The following is a 20,212-nucleotide window of genomic DNA, read 5'->3' as shown; positions in this document are numbered from 1 at the left end:
TAATTTTTATTTATTTAACTATCATTGATATTTAGGTAAAATAGTTCGCAACATTAGATTTCTGAGTTTGCATTTTAGCAACACTTCTCTTTAGCTAGCGTTTTTCACTTTACTTTTACTTGTTTCTTTTAAAAAGTAACGAGTAACAGTTCAAGTACTTTAGGCAAAAATAATGAGTGAAAAGCTGGGATTTTATAGAGAAAAAAAAAGTAAAAGTGCAGTTACAAAACAAAAGAGTTATGATTTTAAAATACAGTAACCTTAACTTTCAATATAAAAAAATAAGAACAAAATATAAAAATTTTAATTTAAAATGCTTTTAAACTTGATTCAAATGTATAAAATTTTTCAATGTATGAAAATGTTACAAAATTCATTGAAATAGTGAACAATTAAAATATCTAGAAATCAAAATTTAATGTTCACATATAAAAAGGAGTTTTAATTTATGTTAATTTTGAAAGTGTACCAAGTGCTTAGAAATTTGTTTTTACTTTCAAAAATTTTAGTAATGAATTAAAATGGTGAACAAATTCGATAAATATTACAAATTTTGTTTAGAAAAACAAGTAAATATACAAAAAAAAATGCATTCATATTCAGAGAACCCCTTGAAATTGCTAGATTTAAAATTTTAAATAATGAAAATTTTCCAATTTGGATATAGATATGCTCTATTGAATCATCTCATCAACAATTGAGTACCAAAGTTTTATTTTAAAATTTAATGATATGAAGTAATATGTTTATATAGTAAATTTTAAAAAAATGGAAATGCAGTCGAACCTCTACTTAACGAAGTTGCTAAATCCCGATAATAAGTTCGTTTTATGGAAAATTCGTTAAATAGAAAATTGCCCTTTAAAATACTTAAACAACACAAAACGGGTTTTAAATTCATAAACACTAGACATAATTAAAAAAGCAATTGATAAACCTTTATCTTGTAAACTAGTACTATCTACTATTTATTTTATAAATCTTAGCCATAAAAGAAATCTACATGGAAAACAAGAATAGAGCAAAACATTATCCAGTGTTACACTATCATGCTACATACATTTTCAACTAAAAACAGCTAAATTTATGCATAAAATTTTGACTGTATTTATTTGCTGAATAAAATAGTAACTGCAAAGTAATTTCAAATAGGGAACGTGGATCTCAACGAAAAATTCGTTAAATAGAAAATTCACTTCGCTATTTGGAAGTCTATTATTATAAAAATGTGTGCTTGATTGTGAATGTTAATTTTTAGCACCTGCAAGACCTCCTCCTCCTAAAAACTCATCATCATCTGTGAAGCTCTCTTCTCACAATTCCAATACTTCTCTAAATAGTTTGAGAATGTCTGCCACATCTGTTTCTAGTCATAGCAGTACAGATACTCTTCATGAGAGTAAGTATGAAAGTGCTAGGAATGTATTCAAAGGTGCCGAGTATTACGATTAATTCGTAATTATTATGAATTTGCTATCAAGATTACGGTCTTATGGTTGAGTAATAAAAATAACAGTTTTTGAGAATTTTCATCATAATCTGAATTTTTTCCCTTAACTACCAAGAGTTGTTGTTTGCAGTAAATATTCAAAAAAAGTAGCACTTAAGGGTTATTTTTTCTATTTAATATTCTATTCATGCATAATATTATTAATATTAGGCATATTCCTTAGAATTAATTAGTAAAAACACCTTTAAATTGCCCTAATTTGAATTTTGTTAGAATACATGTATGTACAGTAAGAAAAATAAACGGCCCACACTGAATAACTTTTGATCTAATAATCAGATCCTTACATTGAAGGACTCGATCTTAATGGTTCGAGGGGGTAGCCTCAAATATGCTAATTAATAAGTGCAAGCAATATTTTAAGTTACGAAATCAGACACAAAAACGTACTTTCTCTGAAAAAACATACCTTTTTTACAATGGATTCGGATGTCTGACCATCAAAATATAGGGGATAGTCGCAATTTGAGAAATATGATCACAATAGTTTGGTCAGGAGAGCAGTCCTAAGTTTGAACCCTTTTTCATCATATCTCGCAAGCTTTTAAAGAAACTTGAAAAATTTTTGCACAAAATTATAAAATTTGATTATCCAAAGATAATTCCATGCTATAAATAACTTTTAGTAAATATTTATTATTTTATTTCATCATTACCAAAAATTTTTAATTGTTAGGTATACAATTTTTAACATAATTTTAAGGAATATAAATTTGCATATCAAAATACAAAGTTTAAGTGTAATTGGCCTTATAGTTCTTGAGAAACCAAATTTTAAATGTGTGACTTTTTTAAAATTTGTTTTCTCAGGTATTTTTCACTCCATTTTGGTCAAATTTTGTATTTTGCCTTGTAAAATTAAATTTTTTAAACTGATGTAAAAAATTGTATACTTTACACTTCAAAATTTTTTCGTCTACTGTTTAATGAAATAACTACAAATCTGAATATTTACTAAAAGTTATTTTTTGCATGGAATTATTTTTTGATAAATTAATTTCATAATTGTGTGCAAAACAATGTTCAAATCACTTAAAAAGTTATTCAGATATGGTGAAATATGCAAACAAATAACCTTAACATTAAGGAGTTCAAGCTTTGAACCGCTCTCCTGAAAAAATTATTGTGACCATATTACCCAAATTATGGCTACCATCTATACTTTGAGGGTCTGCCATCTGAAACTGTCGAAAAAAAGGTATGTTTATTCAGAGAAAGTACGTTTTTGTGTCTGATTTTGTAACTTAAAATATCGTCTGCACTAATTAATTAGCATGTTTGAGGTCATTCTCTCAAACCATTAAAATTGAGTCCTAAATTGTGAAGATTTGACTATTAGATTAAAAGATATTCAGGGCTGTCCTTTTATTTTTTTGTGCACTATACTTCTGATTACTAATTGCTGAAATTTTGGAAATTTGGCCCTGCTGTGCACTGTGTACTAAATATTTAGTTATTATTCCTTGATTGGGCACTTTGCTAAATGTTCTTTTAAGCTGAATATCCAATTATTTAGTTTACCAAGTATTCAGCTTAACCAAATAGTTAAAATATTCTCCAGGTCAAATGTATAATATATTTCTCTTTTTAATTACAAATTTTTCAATTTATAAGTATTTGTAAAAATGAATATAAAACGAAATTATTCACAAAAAAAAAGTCTAATACTTTTCATAAATCTGTGAAATAAAAATAGTTTCTTACTTTTACAAAACCAATTTTTGCATTGCCAATATGAATAATTAAATATATATTTCTGTAATATAGCTTTGCACAATTCAAATCTTAATCAGATGTAGCAGAAATTGTGCACAGACTCTCTAGTTTTTTACGTTGTACCTGGTGCCTTTTTTAACGATTATTTTAAATGCTTGGTTCACTCTCACTGACCATGGACTCATTGCTCTGATTAATAAACCTCATAGAGTGGATTAAAAAAAGTATAGCATTAAGTCGAGTCAAAGAGGACAAAATTGAACTTGCCTTCCAGCAATGCCAAATTGCTATTCCTTGCTTTGTGACTTTAATTATTTTCATATAGTTAATAAAAAATATTTCATGGCATTCCACATTTATTGTGCAAATCAGGTAGATTTGATTAATTTATCAGTAATTTAATTTTTTAATTAAATTGCTCGAGTTTAAATTTTTAGAACTTGCCATCATTGTATATCTTAGGAAAATAAGCTAAAATAATTTTTCATCTAACCCATGTTTGCTATTCAAATGTTACTTTTTAAATTACAGTTGTTAAAAGAATTCTACTCTCTTTCAGAAATGGATATTGAAGAAATCCGAGCTATTATACAACAAAAAGAAAAAGTTTTAAAGGTATGTTCAAAAGTATCATCATTTTTGTAGTTGGCCAGACAACCCCGTGTGGGCCAATGCCTTGCTCTGAAGATTTGTCTGATTTATCTTTGATCTTCAATTGTTTTTGTTAATTGCTAGAAAGTCAGACTCTACCAAATCAGCCCATCTCAACTGTGGCCTTCTCTGCTTTCTTGTTCCAGATGGTTCAAAAGTATATTGAATAAAATTTTGGGGCAAATAAATCGAAAATCAATAATGTGTCAAAAAACTATATCTTTGAATTAAATGCGTAATTATTTTTATAAATTTATTTGGAAAAAAAGGGCCATGTATTACAGATAAAAATATTTTTTCCAAATCGTTTCATAAAATATAATATTCATACTAAAGAATAAACTGCCGTAAAAATAGTTTAATAAAAATGAAATGTTACATACGAATGCCAATTTTTCTAGAAACAACCTTGTATGTTTTCTAAATCTTGTATGTTTTCTTCGTCTTCTTGTAAGCTAACTTCAAACTCTATCTAATTTAATTTAATATTAATTGTATGCATGTTACTAATGAATATTTCTTTTATTGTATAAATGTATTGTATTTCTATTTATTTTATTGTATTAATAGTTTTTTTATTGTATTAATAGTTATTAAAAGAATTTTTAAAGCACTTTTTATCATTTTATTAGAAATATTTTTTTGTAAATCCAAAGTACTTATTATTTGAAAATTTCATAATAATGTAATGTTTAAATTTTTATGTAGGTCGAATACAAATTGGCGAAGTTATTGAGCTTGCCATGCCAAGACAACTGATATCTAATGCCATAAGACAGAAATTTTATGTCACTTGCTAAGATAAAAATTTTATTTTATTTTCTAAAAGGAATTCTTGATTTCAAAATGGCCCTAAGATTTTCTAATAATAACTTGTAGGTAACACTAGTTATGCTTACTTAAAAGGGGTAAAGAGAAACAACTTTTTTGAATCATTGCCATGTTTTACATTAAATTTCCTTTTATTAATTACTTATTAAAATAGACTAAGTAAATCATTACATATGTTTTTACTATTATTATACTACACTTTAAAACTGGGGATATAATTTATATTTTGTTCATACATTACTTATAAATATTTATAAACTACCTATGACTTTGGATTCTCTAAAACCTGAATAAAGTAAAAAGCAAATAAAAAATGAAATGGTCTACATCAGTGGTTCCCAACCTTTTGTGGACCATCGCCCCCCTCTTGGGGTTGGCTGACACGTATCGCCCCTTTCTCTTTTTGCTCAAAAAACCATTCATTGTTGCTTGTGAGCAATCAAACACTGAAAGTATGCTATGTTATTTGATTTTTAATTTAAATTGTAATGCAAATAAGGAGGCACATTTATCCTGTCATTTTTATTAACTAAAAAAAATTGTGCATCTTCTTTTTTTCAAAAAGAAATTATATTTAAAACGGAATAATCAAAACAAAAGTACATAATTAATATTTTAATGTAATCAAGAAAAAGTTAAAACGTTAACAACTAAAATTTGATAAAAAAAATGAGGATGGAGAAAGTACATTTTTACCACTTCAATCACTGTCCTGTGCTTGGTGTAATTCAAGCAAAAGCTTGAATGTCAGGTTTTATGCTCGTCAGATTTAAACGCGGGTCTCCTTTGAAGCAAATGTCCAACCTATCTCCTTGATTTGTGAGCAGCTGGAAGACAGAACTAAATCCTCTCTCCACTAAATAAGTTGACGGGAACGAGATGAGAAGCGGCTCAGTTTGTTTCCATAATTGTGGATAAGTGTCCATAAGCTTTACCCAAGCTAACTCGTAACCGTATTTTTTAAAGACGACTTAAGCCTCACAGTCATACTTCAAATCTAAAATCTCAGTCTACAAAGAGGAAGTGAGCTTATCCACAACTTCAAAAGAGAAAGGATCGAAAATCCAATCCGGAATTTCTAATTTAATCAAATCTTTAAATCTTGATTCCATAACTGATCAAGGTGATCAGTAAAAATTAAGATTTTCCTTTCGAGAATCTCGATATCTGCCATTGAACACTTTTTAAGAGTTGGAAATTGCATTAGCTCTTTGCGACCAATGTTTGATTTGTTGATATCAAACTTGGCGATGAATGAAGATATAATTCCCTTTGCCTTGATAATGTTCATTTTATTTCCTTGAAGTTTTACTTGAATTTCGTTCATTTTTTCAAAAATATCCGTGAGGTACACAGTTTCCAACTTGCGTTGCTTCAAACTCTCACTTAAAACAGGATCAGTGGTGTCGAGAAACTCAGTAACCGAATCCAGCAATTCGATGAAACGGCTCAGTTTCCTTTTGAAAGCCATCTCACAGCTGTATGTAGGAGCAGGAATTCGAAATCTTCATCATTTTCATGGCAAAGTTCTCGGAACAAACGGTTATTAGGAGAATTAGCTTTTATTTTATTTATGCCATAAATAACCAATTTTTCGCAGCCAAAAGTTGACGATGAAAGGCATAATGAATGGTGAGATAACTTCCGGTACTTTTTTAAGGTGATCCAGAAACCCAGTATGACAACCAGACATGGTTGGAGCACCATCTGTTGGTGAGGAGAATTTCTTTTACCTCAAAATAATCTCTGACCAATTTAAAAATCAACGATCCTTTTGTATCTGTGTTCAAAGTTCTTGTAAACAACATTTCCTCGTTAATCTCCTTACTCTCATTTATGAATCTCACGAAAGCTAAAACAGCTTTGTTATCTATCACATTTGATTCATCAATCTGCAACGTATATTCACCTTCTTTCAGAAATTTGTTGAGTTTTGATTCAACGTCGGCGGCCATCTCATCAATACGCCTGGAAACAGTATTATTGCTCAAAGGAACAGAGTGACTTATCAGATTTCCGTCTGCGATACCAAAACGTATGACGAAAACGATCCTGCACTTGAATTTTTTTTAATTTTTAACTATCATAATTCTTTGTTTGCACCAGAACCATAGGCTTCATATATATTTTCAATTTCAATCTGAAATAGCTTCTATTGTTAATATTATTAGCAATTTTTATCTTTGGAATACTCGTCGCCCCCTGATCGCCCCCCCTAAGGATTATCGCCCTCTTGAAAGGATCGCCCCTAGGTTGGGAACCACTGGTCTACATGGTGCGAAATTACCATATTCTTCTTTACATGCATTTAGTCTCATAAAATATTCAAAGTTCATGATATATATATTATGTTTGATGTCAGCCTTAATTTTACTGCTTCTGCAGCATTTAATTAATTTTTTAATGTTTTTTTAGCAATTTAAAGGATTTTTTACTGCTTTCTAACCATTTAAAAGAATGTCTGTACTTCTTTCAAATCATTTGAATTTCTTATTGCTTTTGAAATGCTGTTGAGTCTAATTATTAGTGGCAATCTACTTAAAAACAGTCTCTATTTAAAAATGATATGTTGCAAACCCAGCTCCATTGTATTACCACAGACTTTTAAATTTTGTAAATTTTTTATGGAAATATGAAATCAATATAAAGTAACTAATTAAATGTCACATACATAACAACATTTATCAACTTTTTGCCTGAAGTATCTTATATATTTTTTAGCTGCGTGTTGCGTGTAAAAACAAGCTTGAAAATGAGAGTAAAAGAAACAGTAACAGTTTTGCTTCAACTGAGATGAAAACTCAATTATCTCAACTTGATGAAGAAATTAATCGATTGAAGAAAGAAATATCAGAACTGCAAGGTATTTTAAAACACTTAATTCCAATTACTTTGAATTTTTGTATAAATTATTCACATACATACCTAGGTTTAGTTTGTATACATACTTTTTTTAATAATTTTTTTAATTAGACTAATTATTTAAAAAATTATTAAACAATAACAGAAATGTTACTTTAAGTACTGATAATTACATACTATTAACAACTCCAGAGTAGCTTATGCATAAAGTTAAAAAATGCCGTGTAAACATTTCAGTAAATTTTTTGATTATGTAAGGAATGCAGAAGTTAATTTCTTAATTGATGGTATTCTTATCCCTGCAATAGTTTCTGTACAAGCTTATATTTCTATTTTATTTGTGCTTAATTAATTATTTACTTTCCCAGCTGACTTAGCTGCACAAATATTGGAAAACAATAAAACTACTTCAGAAGAACAACAATCTAGAGATGAAGAGGTTGAAAGAAAAAGGGAACTTGAAGCTCAAAGAAGAGAACAAGAGAAAAAGCAAGTAGTGAAATTTTTAATTAGCATTTTTGAGCTAACTAGTAATTCCTCTCATTCCTTCAGTGGGTCGATAAAATGAGTACCAAGCATGATTGAGGTGACTAAACACTGGGGGTTCCGCATTCGGATGACCACACGATCGGAACATTTGCTCCTGCACCCGAGAGCCCAAGGTCAAGAAAACTGAAATGGGCTCAGTTGACCTTCGCCCTATATGGGCTGTTGGGCTACTGAGTTTAGTTTAGTTTTAGTAATTTGATTGTTTGAAAATTTTAGTGGAGTTTAAGTATGTTTTAGTATCTATAGTCATGGCATAATATTGATAACTTTTAAATTTTTTTCTAGCTTAAAAGCTATAGATCTAAATCATTCATAATGGTTAAACATATCTTTCAATATTAGATGATATTCATTGTGGGGGAGGTTTAGTCCTCCGTCCTTAGCCGCCAATATTCGTATAGTGAAATACTTCTTAATTCATTATTGTTCGTATTGGCCGTTAATAAAAGTAAATGGATAAAACAAAATGAAAGTCTCCAGAAAATTAATATGAATCGTGAATTTGAAAATCCAATTTATTAAGCAATATTTCTTGAAGATTATAGAGAATGGCCATCAATACAAATCATCATAATAATTACCAATTATCAAAAATAAATCCCTTGAAGGGATCAAGGAAATATAACTTAAACATCAAGAAGTTTTTGTTAGCATTTCGTTACGATTGCATATCTTTTTAAACCGTTAGGATGACTGGGACAGGAGCGCCGCAAAGGGGACTCCTAGTCATCACAAATTTTGAATTCCAAGTGAATATAATTATTCCCAACGGACGTAGAAAGTATGGGTAACAGATCCATAATTTGGTGATTTATCATAATATATCATTGCCAAAATAAAGCCAACCAGCATATCAATATGGGTTTAAAAGTATACCTTGGCGATCACGAGTCGCCAACAAATTTATGAGAATTATTACAACCATGCAACCGAAACATTTAGCCGTTGGAAATTTAGACTAAAAAAAGTTATAAATAGATTTTTTTTTCGATAAGAGGCGACAGTGAATTAATAAGTCTGCCTAGCAATGAAATAAAAAAAGTATCCGTTACATTGATCTAGAAGAGAGGAAATAAGTATTTTATGTTCGTTTTAAAAGATTAAGTTTTTGATTTAATTTAAATATAACTCTATTAATAAAAAATAAGCGTAAGAAATGAAAGATATTTTTAAAGATAGGAAATAAATATGTAATGCCAATTGTGGCATCACATTCATAAAATATGTTTACATATTTATAATTATTATATATTATGCATATTTATAATTATTTTTTCTAATGAGCGACAAAACGTGGAATTTCAAAGCTAGATTATAGAAGAGATGTTTAGATTATATTAAAGATAGATATGGAGGATTATATTAAAGAAGAGTTATATTTGAACTTCAGTAAAGAAGAATTATATTTGAACAAGGCTTTTAATTAAGACTGATGTGACACTTGCATCAAGGAAATGCAACAATGTAATTTGATACTCAGAATCATTTTAATTTTCTCTTTCAAAAAAAAAAAGAAAGAAAGAAATCTACGTGTATATAATTTTATATTTGTATTTCTGTTGTCGCATTTTATGAGGCTTTTTTTTAACACTGGAGACTTATGCATCCCATTAAAACCTTTTTTTCGCATCCTCTCAGTAATTTGAGGTGTTATAGAGTGTAAGTGAAATCACTGGATATCTATAATCAGGACTCTTTTAAAAGAACATAGACTATATTGAAAAGTGCAATTTTATCAAAATATGCATTGCACTCTATTAAAGTACATTGCACTATATTTTTTCTAAATATTAGTAAAACTCTATGTAAATTTATACTTCATGTTGGGTTTTTTTTTCTTTCAGAAAGAAATTGAAAGAACAAAGGGAATGTATTATAACAGAGCTGCTGCAAACTGAAAGGGATTACATATCTGATTTGAAATTACTCCAGGATACATTTTTAAGAAATCCAAAGGAGGCAAAAGTAGTTAATTTTGAATTTGATTGAAAAGTATTTTAAAATGACTTCATTATATGCATTAAAAGTTTCTGCCTATTTCTCTGTATATAAATTTAACAATAATTGTGTGTATAATTTAATTACAGTGTGTATTGTGATGTTAAGTACAAAAACAATCCCTTATTTTTATGTGTTCTTTCTTTATTTTAGTTTTTTTTTTTTTTCATTACAGGATAAGGGTATTGATATCAACACTTTGTTTGGTAATTTAGATGAAGTTATTGATGTTGCTTCTCGGTTGTTAAGGCGATTACAAAAGCAATCAAGAGATACTCAATTAATTGGTGAGTCAGTAATTAATCTTCCTCTTGAATCTCAAAACTTTTATTTTGTAATATAGTTTCATTGTTATGTTGTGCTTACTATTATTGCTGTAATTAGTTATAGTATTAAAATATATATATATATTTAGAAATTATTGTTTTATATTGTAGGGGAATGTTTTGTGGATATGTGTGGAGAAATGAAAGAAGTATATGGCCACTATTGTAGAAATCATGATGAAGTTAATACTGTTGTTGACAAGGTATTTTAATAACTCTTCTTTTCACTTGATTTTTTTTCTTCAAATTTATGCGTAATAAATATTTTTTAAAGTGCATTAAGCTATAAATTATTTTATTTTACACTATGTTTTATATAACATTGGTTTAATAAGTTATCTTTAATCACTCTGATTGTACATAAATACTGTGTACCAATAGGCAGAATTATTTTATTTATTACAAATGCCAAGTAAAGATGTGATTAAAAAAGCTGATACACTTTTCGTAAATTTCTACATTAAAATGTTAACTTTGATAATGGTTCATAATTTTTATTTATTTCTTTTTACAAAAAGATGCGTAACTTTTAAGAATATTTTATAATAAACTTAACTTAATTCCAATTTATTTTAATGATTTATAGAATTATTTATGTTCATTAACATTTCTCTTATTTTATGCATTATGTTTCAATTATCTGAGATAATCGATTAGAAAACTTTTCAGCTACAATTTATTTTTTGGTCATATAATTAGAATGTTATAGAGCAAAATGAACAGTCACAACCGGCCACAGGAAGACTAAATAAAACAAAGGGTGATTAAAAAAATTTCTTCCAATCACCTCTTTCTGTGCTGATTATTATTTTTATCAGCATGGTCTTGTTATGAATGTTTTGAAATTTATTTGTTTCATGTCTCCTTTTTTTTATTTCTTTTTTTTTTATGAATGAACCTTGTGTTTACCATGTTTTGAGAAATGATTAAAAAGAAGTGTCTTACATTATTAATATCAACAATTCCTTTAATTGTTTAAAATATTCAGTTGTTGAAAAAAATTGCCTTTGCCAGTAGCAAATTTCCTAATTTTGCCCTTTATAATGTGTTGATACATTTTGCATGTTAAACTATAATGATCTTTTGTACTAATTATTATATAAGAATAAAATTTCTGTGTATTTTAAACTACAACTTTTCTTTCAAATTGTAGTAAATTTTAATTTCTTCGATAACTATATTTTTATTTGTTTAGATTGATTCTAATTCTGCTGGTGGTCAGTATCTTAAACATAAATTAGAGATTATGAAAAGGCAAACTAATTGTTTTGATCTTCCTGCCATGCTCATTAAGCCAGTACAAAGAATCTTGAAGTATCCTTTGCTTCTGAATGAATTACTAAAAGTGAGCAATAATATCCTTACATTTATTTAAATTTTTATTTATTAGCTTGATATATAAATTGTGTGTTATTTTAAAATATTAGTGGCAGAATATCTCTGAAAATATGTTAATGAAGTATATGTTGCTGCATTAAACATGTGAATTTATTCTTTGTTAAGTCACCTTGCTAGTAAATAAAAGATCTATGAAGTAAATTTAGATGTGGAACATCTAAATAAGTATATTTAAAAATAGAACTTAGTGGGTTTCTTCCTCACTCTTTTATTAAAAAAATATCCAAAGTAATAAATTTTGTATAACTACTTAAAAATTCTATTAAAAATACTAATTGATTTAGGTTTAAACATTTTTATCTCTTAACAATTATTTTTATTAATTATTTGTTTATAAATATTACATTTTACCAATATAATAAAATGTTTAAGATAAATTTGATGACGCCATGCAAACTTTTTTTGCATTAATTGCACACTGCAAAAAATGCCAGTTTTATAAAAATTTTGTGTAAACGTTGAAATAAGTTTAGAATTACTGTTAAAGGTTTTTTTTATTTAAAAAAAAACTTTTTAAAAGAAAAAACACTTGATATTTCATTGCTTTATTGTTGTTGTTTCTTTTTAAATTAAAAGAATTTATTTTTTAAGAATTTAGTATAGAACAGGAGATACAGTGTATTTATTTGTAGAAAATATAACACTTTACTTTCCCAGTACAGCTTAATTTTCATATGAATGCTTAATATATTTGCAAGATTTCTTGCAAATTATGTCCAACTCATAATAGTCGGTTTTAGAAAAATTTTAAAAAAAATACATGATATTCAATTCTATTTTTTTATTCTGATTAAATTCAATTGCAGTAAACAACTTTCAGCTTGGATTCTTGTAAATTTATCGTAAAATATGTTACTGAAACATTTAAATATCATATCATTGAATGATTTGATCTGTCTTTTATTAATTCATAATGATGATAAGAGGTGTGATATAAGCTATATTTTGTTTTGTTTTTTTAAAGTGTACGGAAGATAATCATCCTGACAAACAATGGTTAATGCAAGCTACAACATTAATGACAGATGTTGCTGCTGCTGTCAATGAATTCAAAAGAAGAAAGGATCTAGGTATTTAATCATTTTGCATTCACTTTCAAATTCATCAATCTGAGTTTGCTACAATGAGCAAATTTTGATATTCATTATTTACTGTAATTATTATTATTTTTATGTCTATACATCACACTGTTTAAACTTTTGTTGTTTCTAATATGAGCTGCTGTGGCTCAGTAGTTTAGGCAATGGACTGTTTTAATGTGCAAAAATAGGGTTCTAATCCTAGTATGGCTTGAAGCCAGCTTTGGATAGATTGGCACCTACTTGTCTATGAAGTAAAAGCTACCAGCAGTAACTATTCTATGAAGTATTAACTTCAGATATTCATATTGGACGTAAATAACATTTTCTAAAACAATTTCTTTTCCGTGACCCTTTCTGCATTCAATTACTCGGGTTTCATGTGTCAACATTTCTCATGTTACATAAAAGTTTAATCAGTAACCATCGATTCTTGAATTGATTTTCTTTATGCTATAATTAAAGTTTCTTTTCCAGCAAATGTCAATAATTGTCTAATTTTAGCAAAAACAGTTAATGACCATGAAAGTTCAGCAAAATTTAGATTTCTTGCTACTTTAATTTTAAGCTTATGACAATTGTACACAAAAATTGTGAGTATGTGGATTTTTTTTGTATGTAGTATGTATTCACAGAAATATTCACCTTTGTGATTCACTGTTGGCATAAATAGAGTTTGATAGTCAAAGTCTAAGAAAATAGCCTTATTTTGACCTTTGAATGACCAATTCATAGGTCAGCTGAAGAAATTTGTCTTAATAATTAGTGTGGTAGTAAAAATTGGTCACTGCCCTTTTTTTACAAATATTTAATTGGTGAAATGTCATTTATTAATTGACATTTTAGACTTCTGAAAGTTTCAGATTAAAAGTTAGGTACCCTTGGTGAAGTAAAGAAAAAAAACCATAATTTATATGACATAACCTTCAAAACTTGTGCTTTTTTTGCGCAAATTTTCATTTGGGTTAATATCAGTGTAAACTTAATTTTTAACTTTATTAGTTTATATTTTAATTTATTATCCAACTTTTTTATACATGCTGAAGTATCTATATTTTAATCGTAAAACAGGCGTAAGTATTTTTAAAGTATATCGATTTGTTTTTACATTATAATTTTTTCCCTTTTAATCAATATTTGACTTCTTTATAAATATTTGCCATGAAATCATATTTTTTAATACTTATAGATATTCTATTATGTGTTATAGTTTTCAAATATCGCAAACAAGCTGATACAAGTCTTTCGGGAAGAGTTTCTAAACTTAGTATACACTCAATGGCTAAGAAAACATCACGTTTTGGGATGAGACTTTCAACAACAATTGGTTTGAAAACTATAGTAAGTAAAAAGAAATTACACATTATTTTCTAACATTTTATCCTAATAATAATGTGTACAATCTGCTGTAATTAAAAAAAATAGGGTTTAATAAGTTTTAAAATAATGGTGGGATTTTCATGTAATATGTTGCTATTTTATGGAAGCTAAATTCTGTAGATTCTTTCTTAATTTTTCAAGTTTCAAATATATTAACATTTTACAAAAATTGCCTGATATTACAATTTCCTAATTTTCTTGTCCTTTTTTTGTACATTGTATATCTTTATTTATGCTAATAGTTATTTTCATGAGATTAAAGACTGTTTTTAAATTTTAAATTGTGTTTGCACTGTTTGTACTTATCAATAATAATTGAAAAATTCAGTCTCGTCCTAAATCTATGCCTTATTTTAATTAAATCATTCATAAATCAAATTTCAAAATGCTCCCAAAAACAATTGATTTGCTGTAAAAATATTTGTTACCTATTGAAATTTGTTTTTTAAAAAATTTTAATATTTTAATCTATTTTTTTTAGTCAGTTTTTAATTTCATTTTTAGAGTAAAGACGAAGAATTTGAAAAGCTGGGTACCAAATTTAATGCTTTGGAAAAGTCTCTTAAAATATTTCAGAAGGATATTTTGGAATACATGAAAAAAGCAGAAGTAAGAAAAACAAAAATATTTTATAAATTTTTTTAGCAGGTATTTTCTTAGTCAAAATCAATTTGTGGTTTAAGTTAAATGTTTCAAAAGGAACCCTTCTCATCTGTGTTCCATAATTAACTTTGAATTTAACTTAGGACAAGGTTATAACAAACCAATATTTTTAGCATTTTTAGAATCTCTCCGTGAAATCAAAAATAAAAACTTTTGTTTATTTAATTTTTTATATTTTTTGAAGTGAAATAAGTAAAATTTTCTCTTTTTTTATTTATTTGTTTGCACTTATTGTTTGTTTCATTTTTTAACTCTGAATTCTATTAATCAAGAAGTTTTTCTAACTATTCTCATTGGTTTTGAAAAATATTAGCTTATTTTGTTTTTGTAGGAGCTTGTTGCCACTGCATTTAATATGGCTGAAGAAATTGCAGAATTATATCAAGAAAAGAAAAATCAACAAGAAGTAGATCAATTCCGTTCTACACATAGAATTATTTTAACTCAGCATTGGGATGTTTTTGTAAGTTCCATATTTTTGAAATCCCTTATTACTTTAAATGATTCCTTCTGATTTTTTTTATTCTTAATTATGTCTTTTTTTAACTTCGATGGATTTTCATCATTTCTTTTTATGTATTTTTGATTAATTTCGGAATTTTTGATTTTTTTTCTGCATGTTGACATGTTAGCTTGAAGGAAAAGAATCTAAAATGCTATATTAATAAGTATGATTTTAATAATTGTGGCTGTAAAAATATAAAGAGATCTAAGTTTATTATTTAATTATAATTATTGCAGTTGTGTACTATTTTTTTCTGATTTAGTTGTAGTTCATTTCAAATAAATAAGCTGCATACTTTAAAAAATAGTAAAAAGTGCTGGCAACTTTTAGTTTGTTATGACATCTTATGATGACTGGATCCTATGCATTATTTACCAGTCATGAATAAGTTATTTCAATCTAACATATATTGCATGCACGTTTTACATTCTTCAGATGTGTATAAATGATGATAATCTAAACAATATAATCGTTGTGTGAATATCATGTTAATGTTCTAGTTTGATGTATGTATGTAATGTATTTGTAATGTAATGTATTTATGTATGAATTGTAATGTTCTAGTTTAGTTGTTCAATTAAGAACTGCTTTTCTATTTATCAAAGAGGATTCCTTCAGAAAAAATATATTTTGCAACTTTTTTTTTATTAGAAAACTGGGTGATTTATCACTGGTATTGGTCTTTGGATTAGTGGAGGGTTATAGGTACAAGGGAACAGCCTATTCTCACTCTTTTTTTATTGTTATAGAAATGGATGTAATCAGAATCATCTTTATTGTATTTATGTTTTCTAATGGCAGTTCTCTATTGTGAGAAGAGTCATATCGACAATGTCAACATTCATCTATTAAAAGGTACCCCAACATAAAATCGAGTTAACATGTCTTATTTACTAGAGAATTGGAATTGTACTTTTGTAATGGTAGACACACTTTAGTACTCCCCCATCAGAGTTTTTTATCTGTGATAGAATTCGATGAACGGATACCACTAGTTGATTCATTGCTGTTTTGTGAGAAGCCAGGAGATCTGTATTAAGATAACGGTCCTTTTTGTTCTTGTGTTGCCATTAGCAGTCAAGTGTATACAGGTCAATGTTGTGTGTGATCAAGAAAACCTAAAATCGAGTTAACATGTCTTGTATACTAGATAATTGGAATTGTATTTTTGTAGTTTTAGACACACTATATTTATTTAATATTAGGTAATGTCATAAATTTACATGAATTAAAAATGTGCATAATATTTATGTTATGAATAGAAAAAACTTAACTTTACATGTAGTTATAGTATAATGAATTTTAGACTAATAGCACTTAAAAAAAAACAAGTTTCTATAACACTTCTGCTAGTTATTTTCGAAAGAAAAAAAGTTTTAAAAATATAGGAAATCAAAAAGTTTGAATTGCTATACTGATATTGATGTTTTATTTTTATGTTTAATTATAGTTTGTTTTTTTCTTCATGCAGAAGCAAACTGTTGAAAGAAGCATTAATTCACCTATAAAACTTCTGTTGCAATCTTTTCGTGGGCCGACAAATTTAATTCAGAAGAGGTATGATAAATTATTAGATCATGAGTCATCTACAAGCAAACTAGAGAAAAACAAGGATGCCACTAAAATCAAACTTGTATGTATCGACTATAATTTTCTATATGGTTTATAAAAAATTTTATATCACTGAGTTATTTAGTAAAATAAATATTCTGTCAATAAAATATTCAGTCAGTCCCAAAAGCCTTTGATATTTTGAAATGAATTTTACAGCAAAGAAAACAAAATATTGAAAATTGAAAAACAAATCTTTATAAACTTTCAAACTATATTGAATCTTAACTTTGCTATTCAATCAAATATGCTAAAATTCTTAATTTCTTCTGCAAATTAAAAAGAATTAACGTGTATTTAAAATGAAACTGTAGATTCTGTTAAAGATTAGCTTTTAACTTATTTGTGAAGTTTAACTTTGAAACCTTTTTTTTTCTTATTAAGTGTAGATATTCCAGTTTATGGAATCAGTCTTATAAAATCAAATCTTCTCGAAATGGACGTGACTTTAATAGATGGCAGGCACTGTATTAATAAATTTTGAAATGTATCACTTCATAGAAGATTTATTGAATGTTGTGTAAACTCATCTAATATTTAAAAAATGCTTATTTAAGTTCATAATAATTTTGAATAATTCAGAAAAATAATTATTTCTTCTTTTTTTTTTAATGTAACTGTCAAAAATAAGATCCCTTTTTAAAAATTTCAGTTTGAGTAAATAGTAAGACTTCATTGTTTTATATGCTCTAGTTTTTATGATTTTTCTAACAGGATAGCATTATTTACAATTCACTACGCTACAGTATTTAATTTTGGCAAAAATAATTTTTTTAACGGCCAACACTGAACTCTTGTGCTCTTTGCCTAAGCAGATGCTGGAAGTACTGATCATTTAACGTTACCCAGTGGGCACCTGTGAACCTAAGTCATGAAGGCGAGCAGCATTTTCATGCCACACTGCCGCAGATACTCCTTCATAGGGTGGGCAACATTCACACATTACATAACATAACAGAGAACAACACACAGGATTTGAACCCCCAGCCATTGGCTTTGCAGTTAGGCATGCTGACCACCTGGCTGGCAAAAATAATGAAATCAGCTTTTTTTAATTCCATTGCTTTTTGTTTATTAAATATATTTTAAAGGCATAGACGAGCATTCTGATTGATGGTTTAATTAATAAGATGTTAACTTTATATTTTAGTTTATCACTAATCTCTGTCAATATTTTTATATTTCTTAATCAAAACTTCAATAAAATCTATATAAAGTAAAAAAATATTTGTTTATTTCGTAGTGTGAATTTCTTTATTTTAATTTTGGGTATTACATTAATGTATTTTCAAGAAAAAGAATTACTCAAGTTAAAAAAATTAAAAGTAGTTGATTTTTCAATTTTATTCCTCTTAGCTTCAAGAAAATCAGACTATGGCAAAGAATACGTATGAAGCTTTAAATTCCCAATTGTTAGATGATTTACCTAAACTGTGTGATCTATCTATTGAAATATTGTATGACTGTATTAGATGTTTTTTGAAAGCAAAAAAGAATTTTGTTGGAAGAGCAGCTTTACTGTTGATTACTCTCATGGACGTAAGTTATTTAAGCACCATTTCCTTTTCACTGTAGAAATAAATTATTAAAAACCTTTAAAGGAATGAGAGAAATTATTATACTGACCTCCGTTTGTACATGTATTAAGCTCATTCAAAATATTTCTTAAAATAATGTATGTGTGTGTGTTTTTTTTAATATCTAACCTTTTTTTTTCTTGTTATGCATGCAATTTTTTACTGGCATTAATAAATTGTCAATTTTTCAAAAATCAGCTTAGATTAGAAAAAAAAATTTTTTTTAGTAAATAATACAAATTTAATCCTTCTTTTGTTTCAGTCAGATTTGTTTTCAGATTAACTAATCAAAGCTCTGATAAATTTTATAAAACAATTCTAAATATTATTTAATAACAATATTTTAACAAAAATACTTAATATTTCTAGTTAATATGATCAAAATTGTTAAATAATTATTAAAAATTACAGTAAATTGCAGTTTCTTTTATTCAAATTCGACATCCTCGTGAATTTGTGAAGACAAGCACCTAATTAGTCAGTTAAATATCAAATGAAGAATAAATTGAGATAATGAAACACTAAAAAAATATTCTTGACATAAATAATCTCTCTTCACTATTTGCAAACACAAACTTCATATTTAATATGTTTTATAAGTACTTTTATCCAAGTAAGCAAAACTGAACAAGTATAATTGAAATATGCTTATTAAATAAATTATTTTACTTACAACTGATAACAAAATAGTAATATAAAATTTTTCACTTAACTTTTGTACATACTTTTATTCTCTTTTTGTAATTTTTTATTCTATTGTATGTGTTCTATAATTTGTATACATTCTTCTCTTATTATTCCTTTGAATAAATCCTTCAACATGAAAAAACTTCGCAACTCTAATAATGCAGTTGTAAATTATACTGTCTATAAAATATTTTGACTCAAATCAATAATTTAAAAACAAAATCTGGTGATTTATAACATGGTTTCTTTAAAAAAAAATCTTTGTGATTTAAGTTGCGCTTTAATTCAAGTGGTTTATCATCTTATGCCAACCCAGAAGTCTAGTACTTATAAAATTTTATTTTTTTTCCAACTTGTTACACAGAAATTCTGACCTTATATTTATCAATTTTACAATTATAATTTTTTAGATCAATCTTTCATACTGAATTATTATGAACTTACTTTATATTTAAAGCTTTTTTTTCAGCTGTGTACTCTTTACATTTATTGCTGTTTATTTTAAAACTTTTACCATTGTGTTGTTGGTGTGGATGAATTGTTATAAACTATTTTACCGTATTACTTAGTTAAAACTTATAAAACTGAAATTTTAATGTGATTTATGACTGTTTAAAAGTACAATTCTAAATAATCAAATCAACATGTGAATAAACTTCTACAAGCTCTTGCAAGTTTTATGACTTTTGCTCATATTTCATTTGCATTATTTATTTTACTATTATAAAATTGATTTAAACCATTTCAGAAATTAGAAATTAAATTCATTAATTGGTAATTAATTTGAAACAGCATATTGTTTGTTTCAAATTAGCACACATATTTTTTTCCTGTCTGTATTTAATGATCATTTATTTTGTAGTGCTCTT

General features: G+C 27.0%; 1 protein-coding gene across 4 annotated transcripts in view; it reads left to right on the top strand.

Moving 5' to 3' along the window:
* LOC107456340 (rho guanine nucleotide exchange factor 38) overlaps positions 1-20,212 on the top strand; it is a 60,137-nt gene that overhangs the window by 26,128 nt on the left and 13,797 nt on the right. For all 4 annotated transcript variants that reach the window (XM_016074192.3, XM_016074194.4, XM_043039179.2 and 1 more), the window contains 14 exons: positions 1,259-1,399; positions 3,786-3,841; positions 7,430-7,571; positions 7,939-8,059; positions 9,964-10,084; positions 10,293-10,404; positions 10,555-10,646; positions 11,639-11,788; positions 12,806-12,911; positions 14,131-14,261; positions 14,805-14,909; positions 15,295-15,426; positions 16,940-17,101; positions 18,436-18,618. In XM_016074192.3, the coding sequence (XP_015929678.1) occupies positions 1,259-1,399; positions 3,786-3,841; positions 7,430-7,571; positions 7,939-8,059; positions 9,964-10,084; positions 10,293-10,404; positions 10,555-10,646; positions 11,639-11,788; positions 12,806-12,911; positions 14,131-14,261; positions 14,805-14,909; positions 15,295-15,426; positions 16,940-17,101; positions 18,436-18,618 (1,754 nt within the window). The remainder of the gene's footprint in view (positions 1-1,258; positions 1,400-3,785; positions 3,842-7,429; positions 7,572-7,938; positions 8,060-9,963; positions 10,085-10,292; positions 10,405-10,554; positions 10,647-11,638; positions 11,789-12,805; positions 12,912-14,130; positions 14,262-14,804; positions 14,910-15,294; positions 15,427-16,939; positions 17,102-18,435; positions 18,619-20,212) is intronic.

Source organism: Parasteatoda tepidariorum, chromosome 4 (assembly GCF_043381705.1).
Source record: "Parasteatoda tepidariorum isolate YZ-2023 chromosome 4, CAS_Ptep_4.0, whole genome shotgun sequence".
NCBI lineage: Eukaryota > Metazoa > Arthropoda > Arachnida > Araneae > Theridiidae > Parasteatoda > Parasteatoda tepidariorum.
This window is presented reverse-complemented; position numbering and strand designations above follow the sequence as displayed.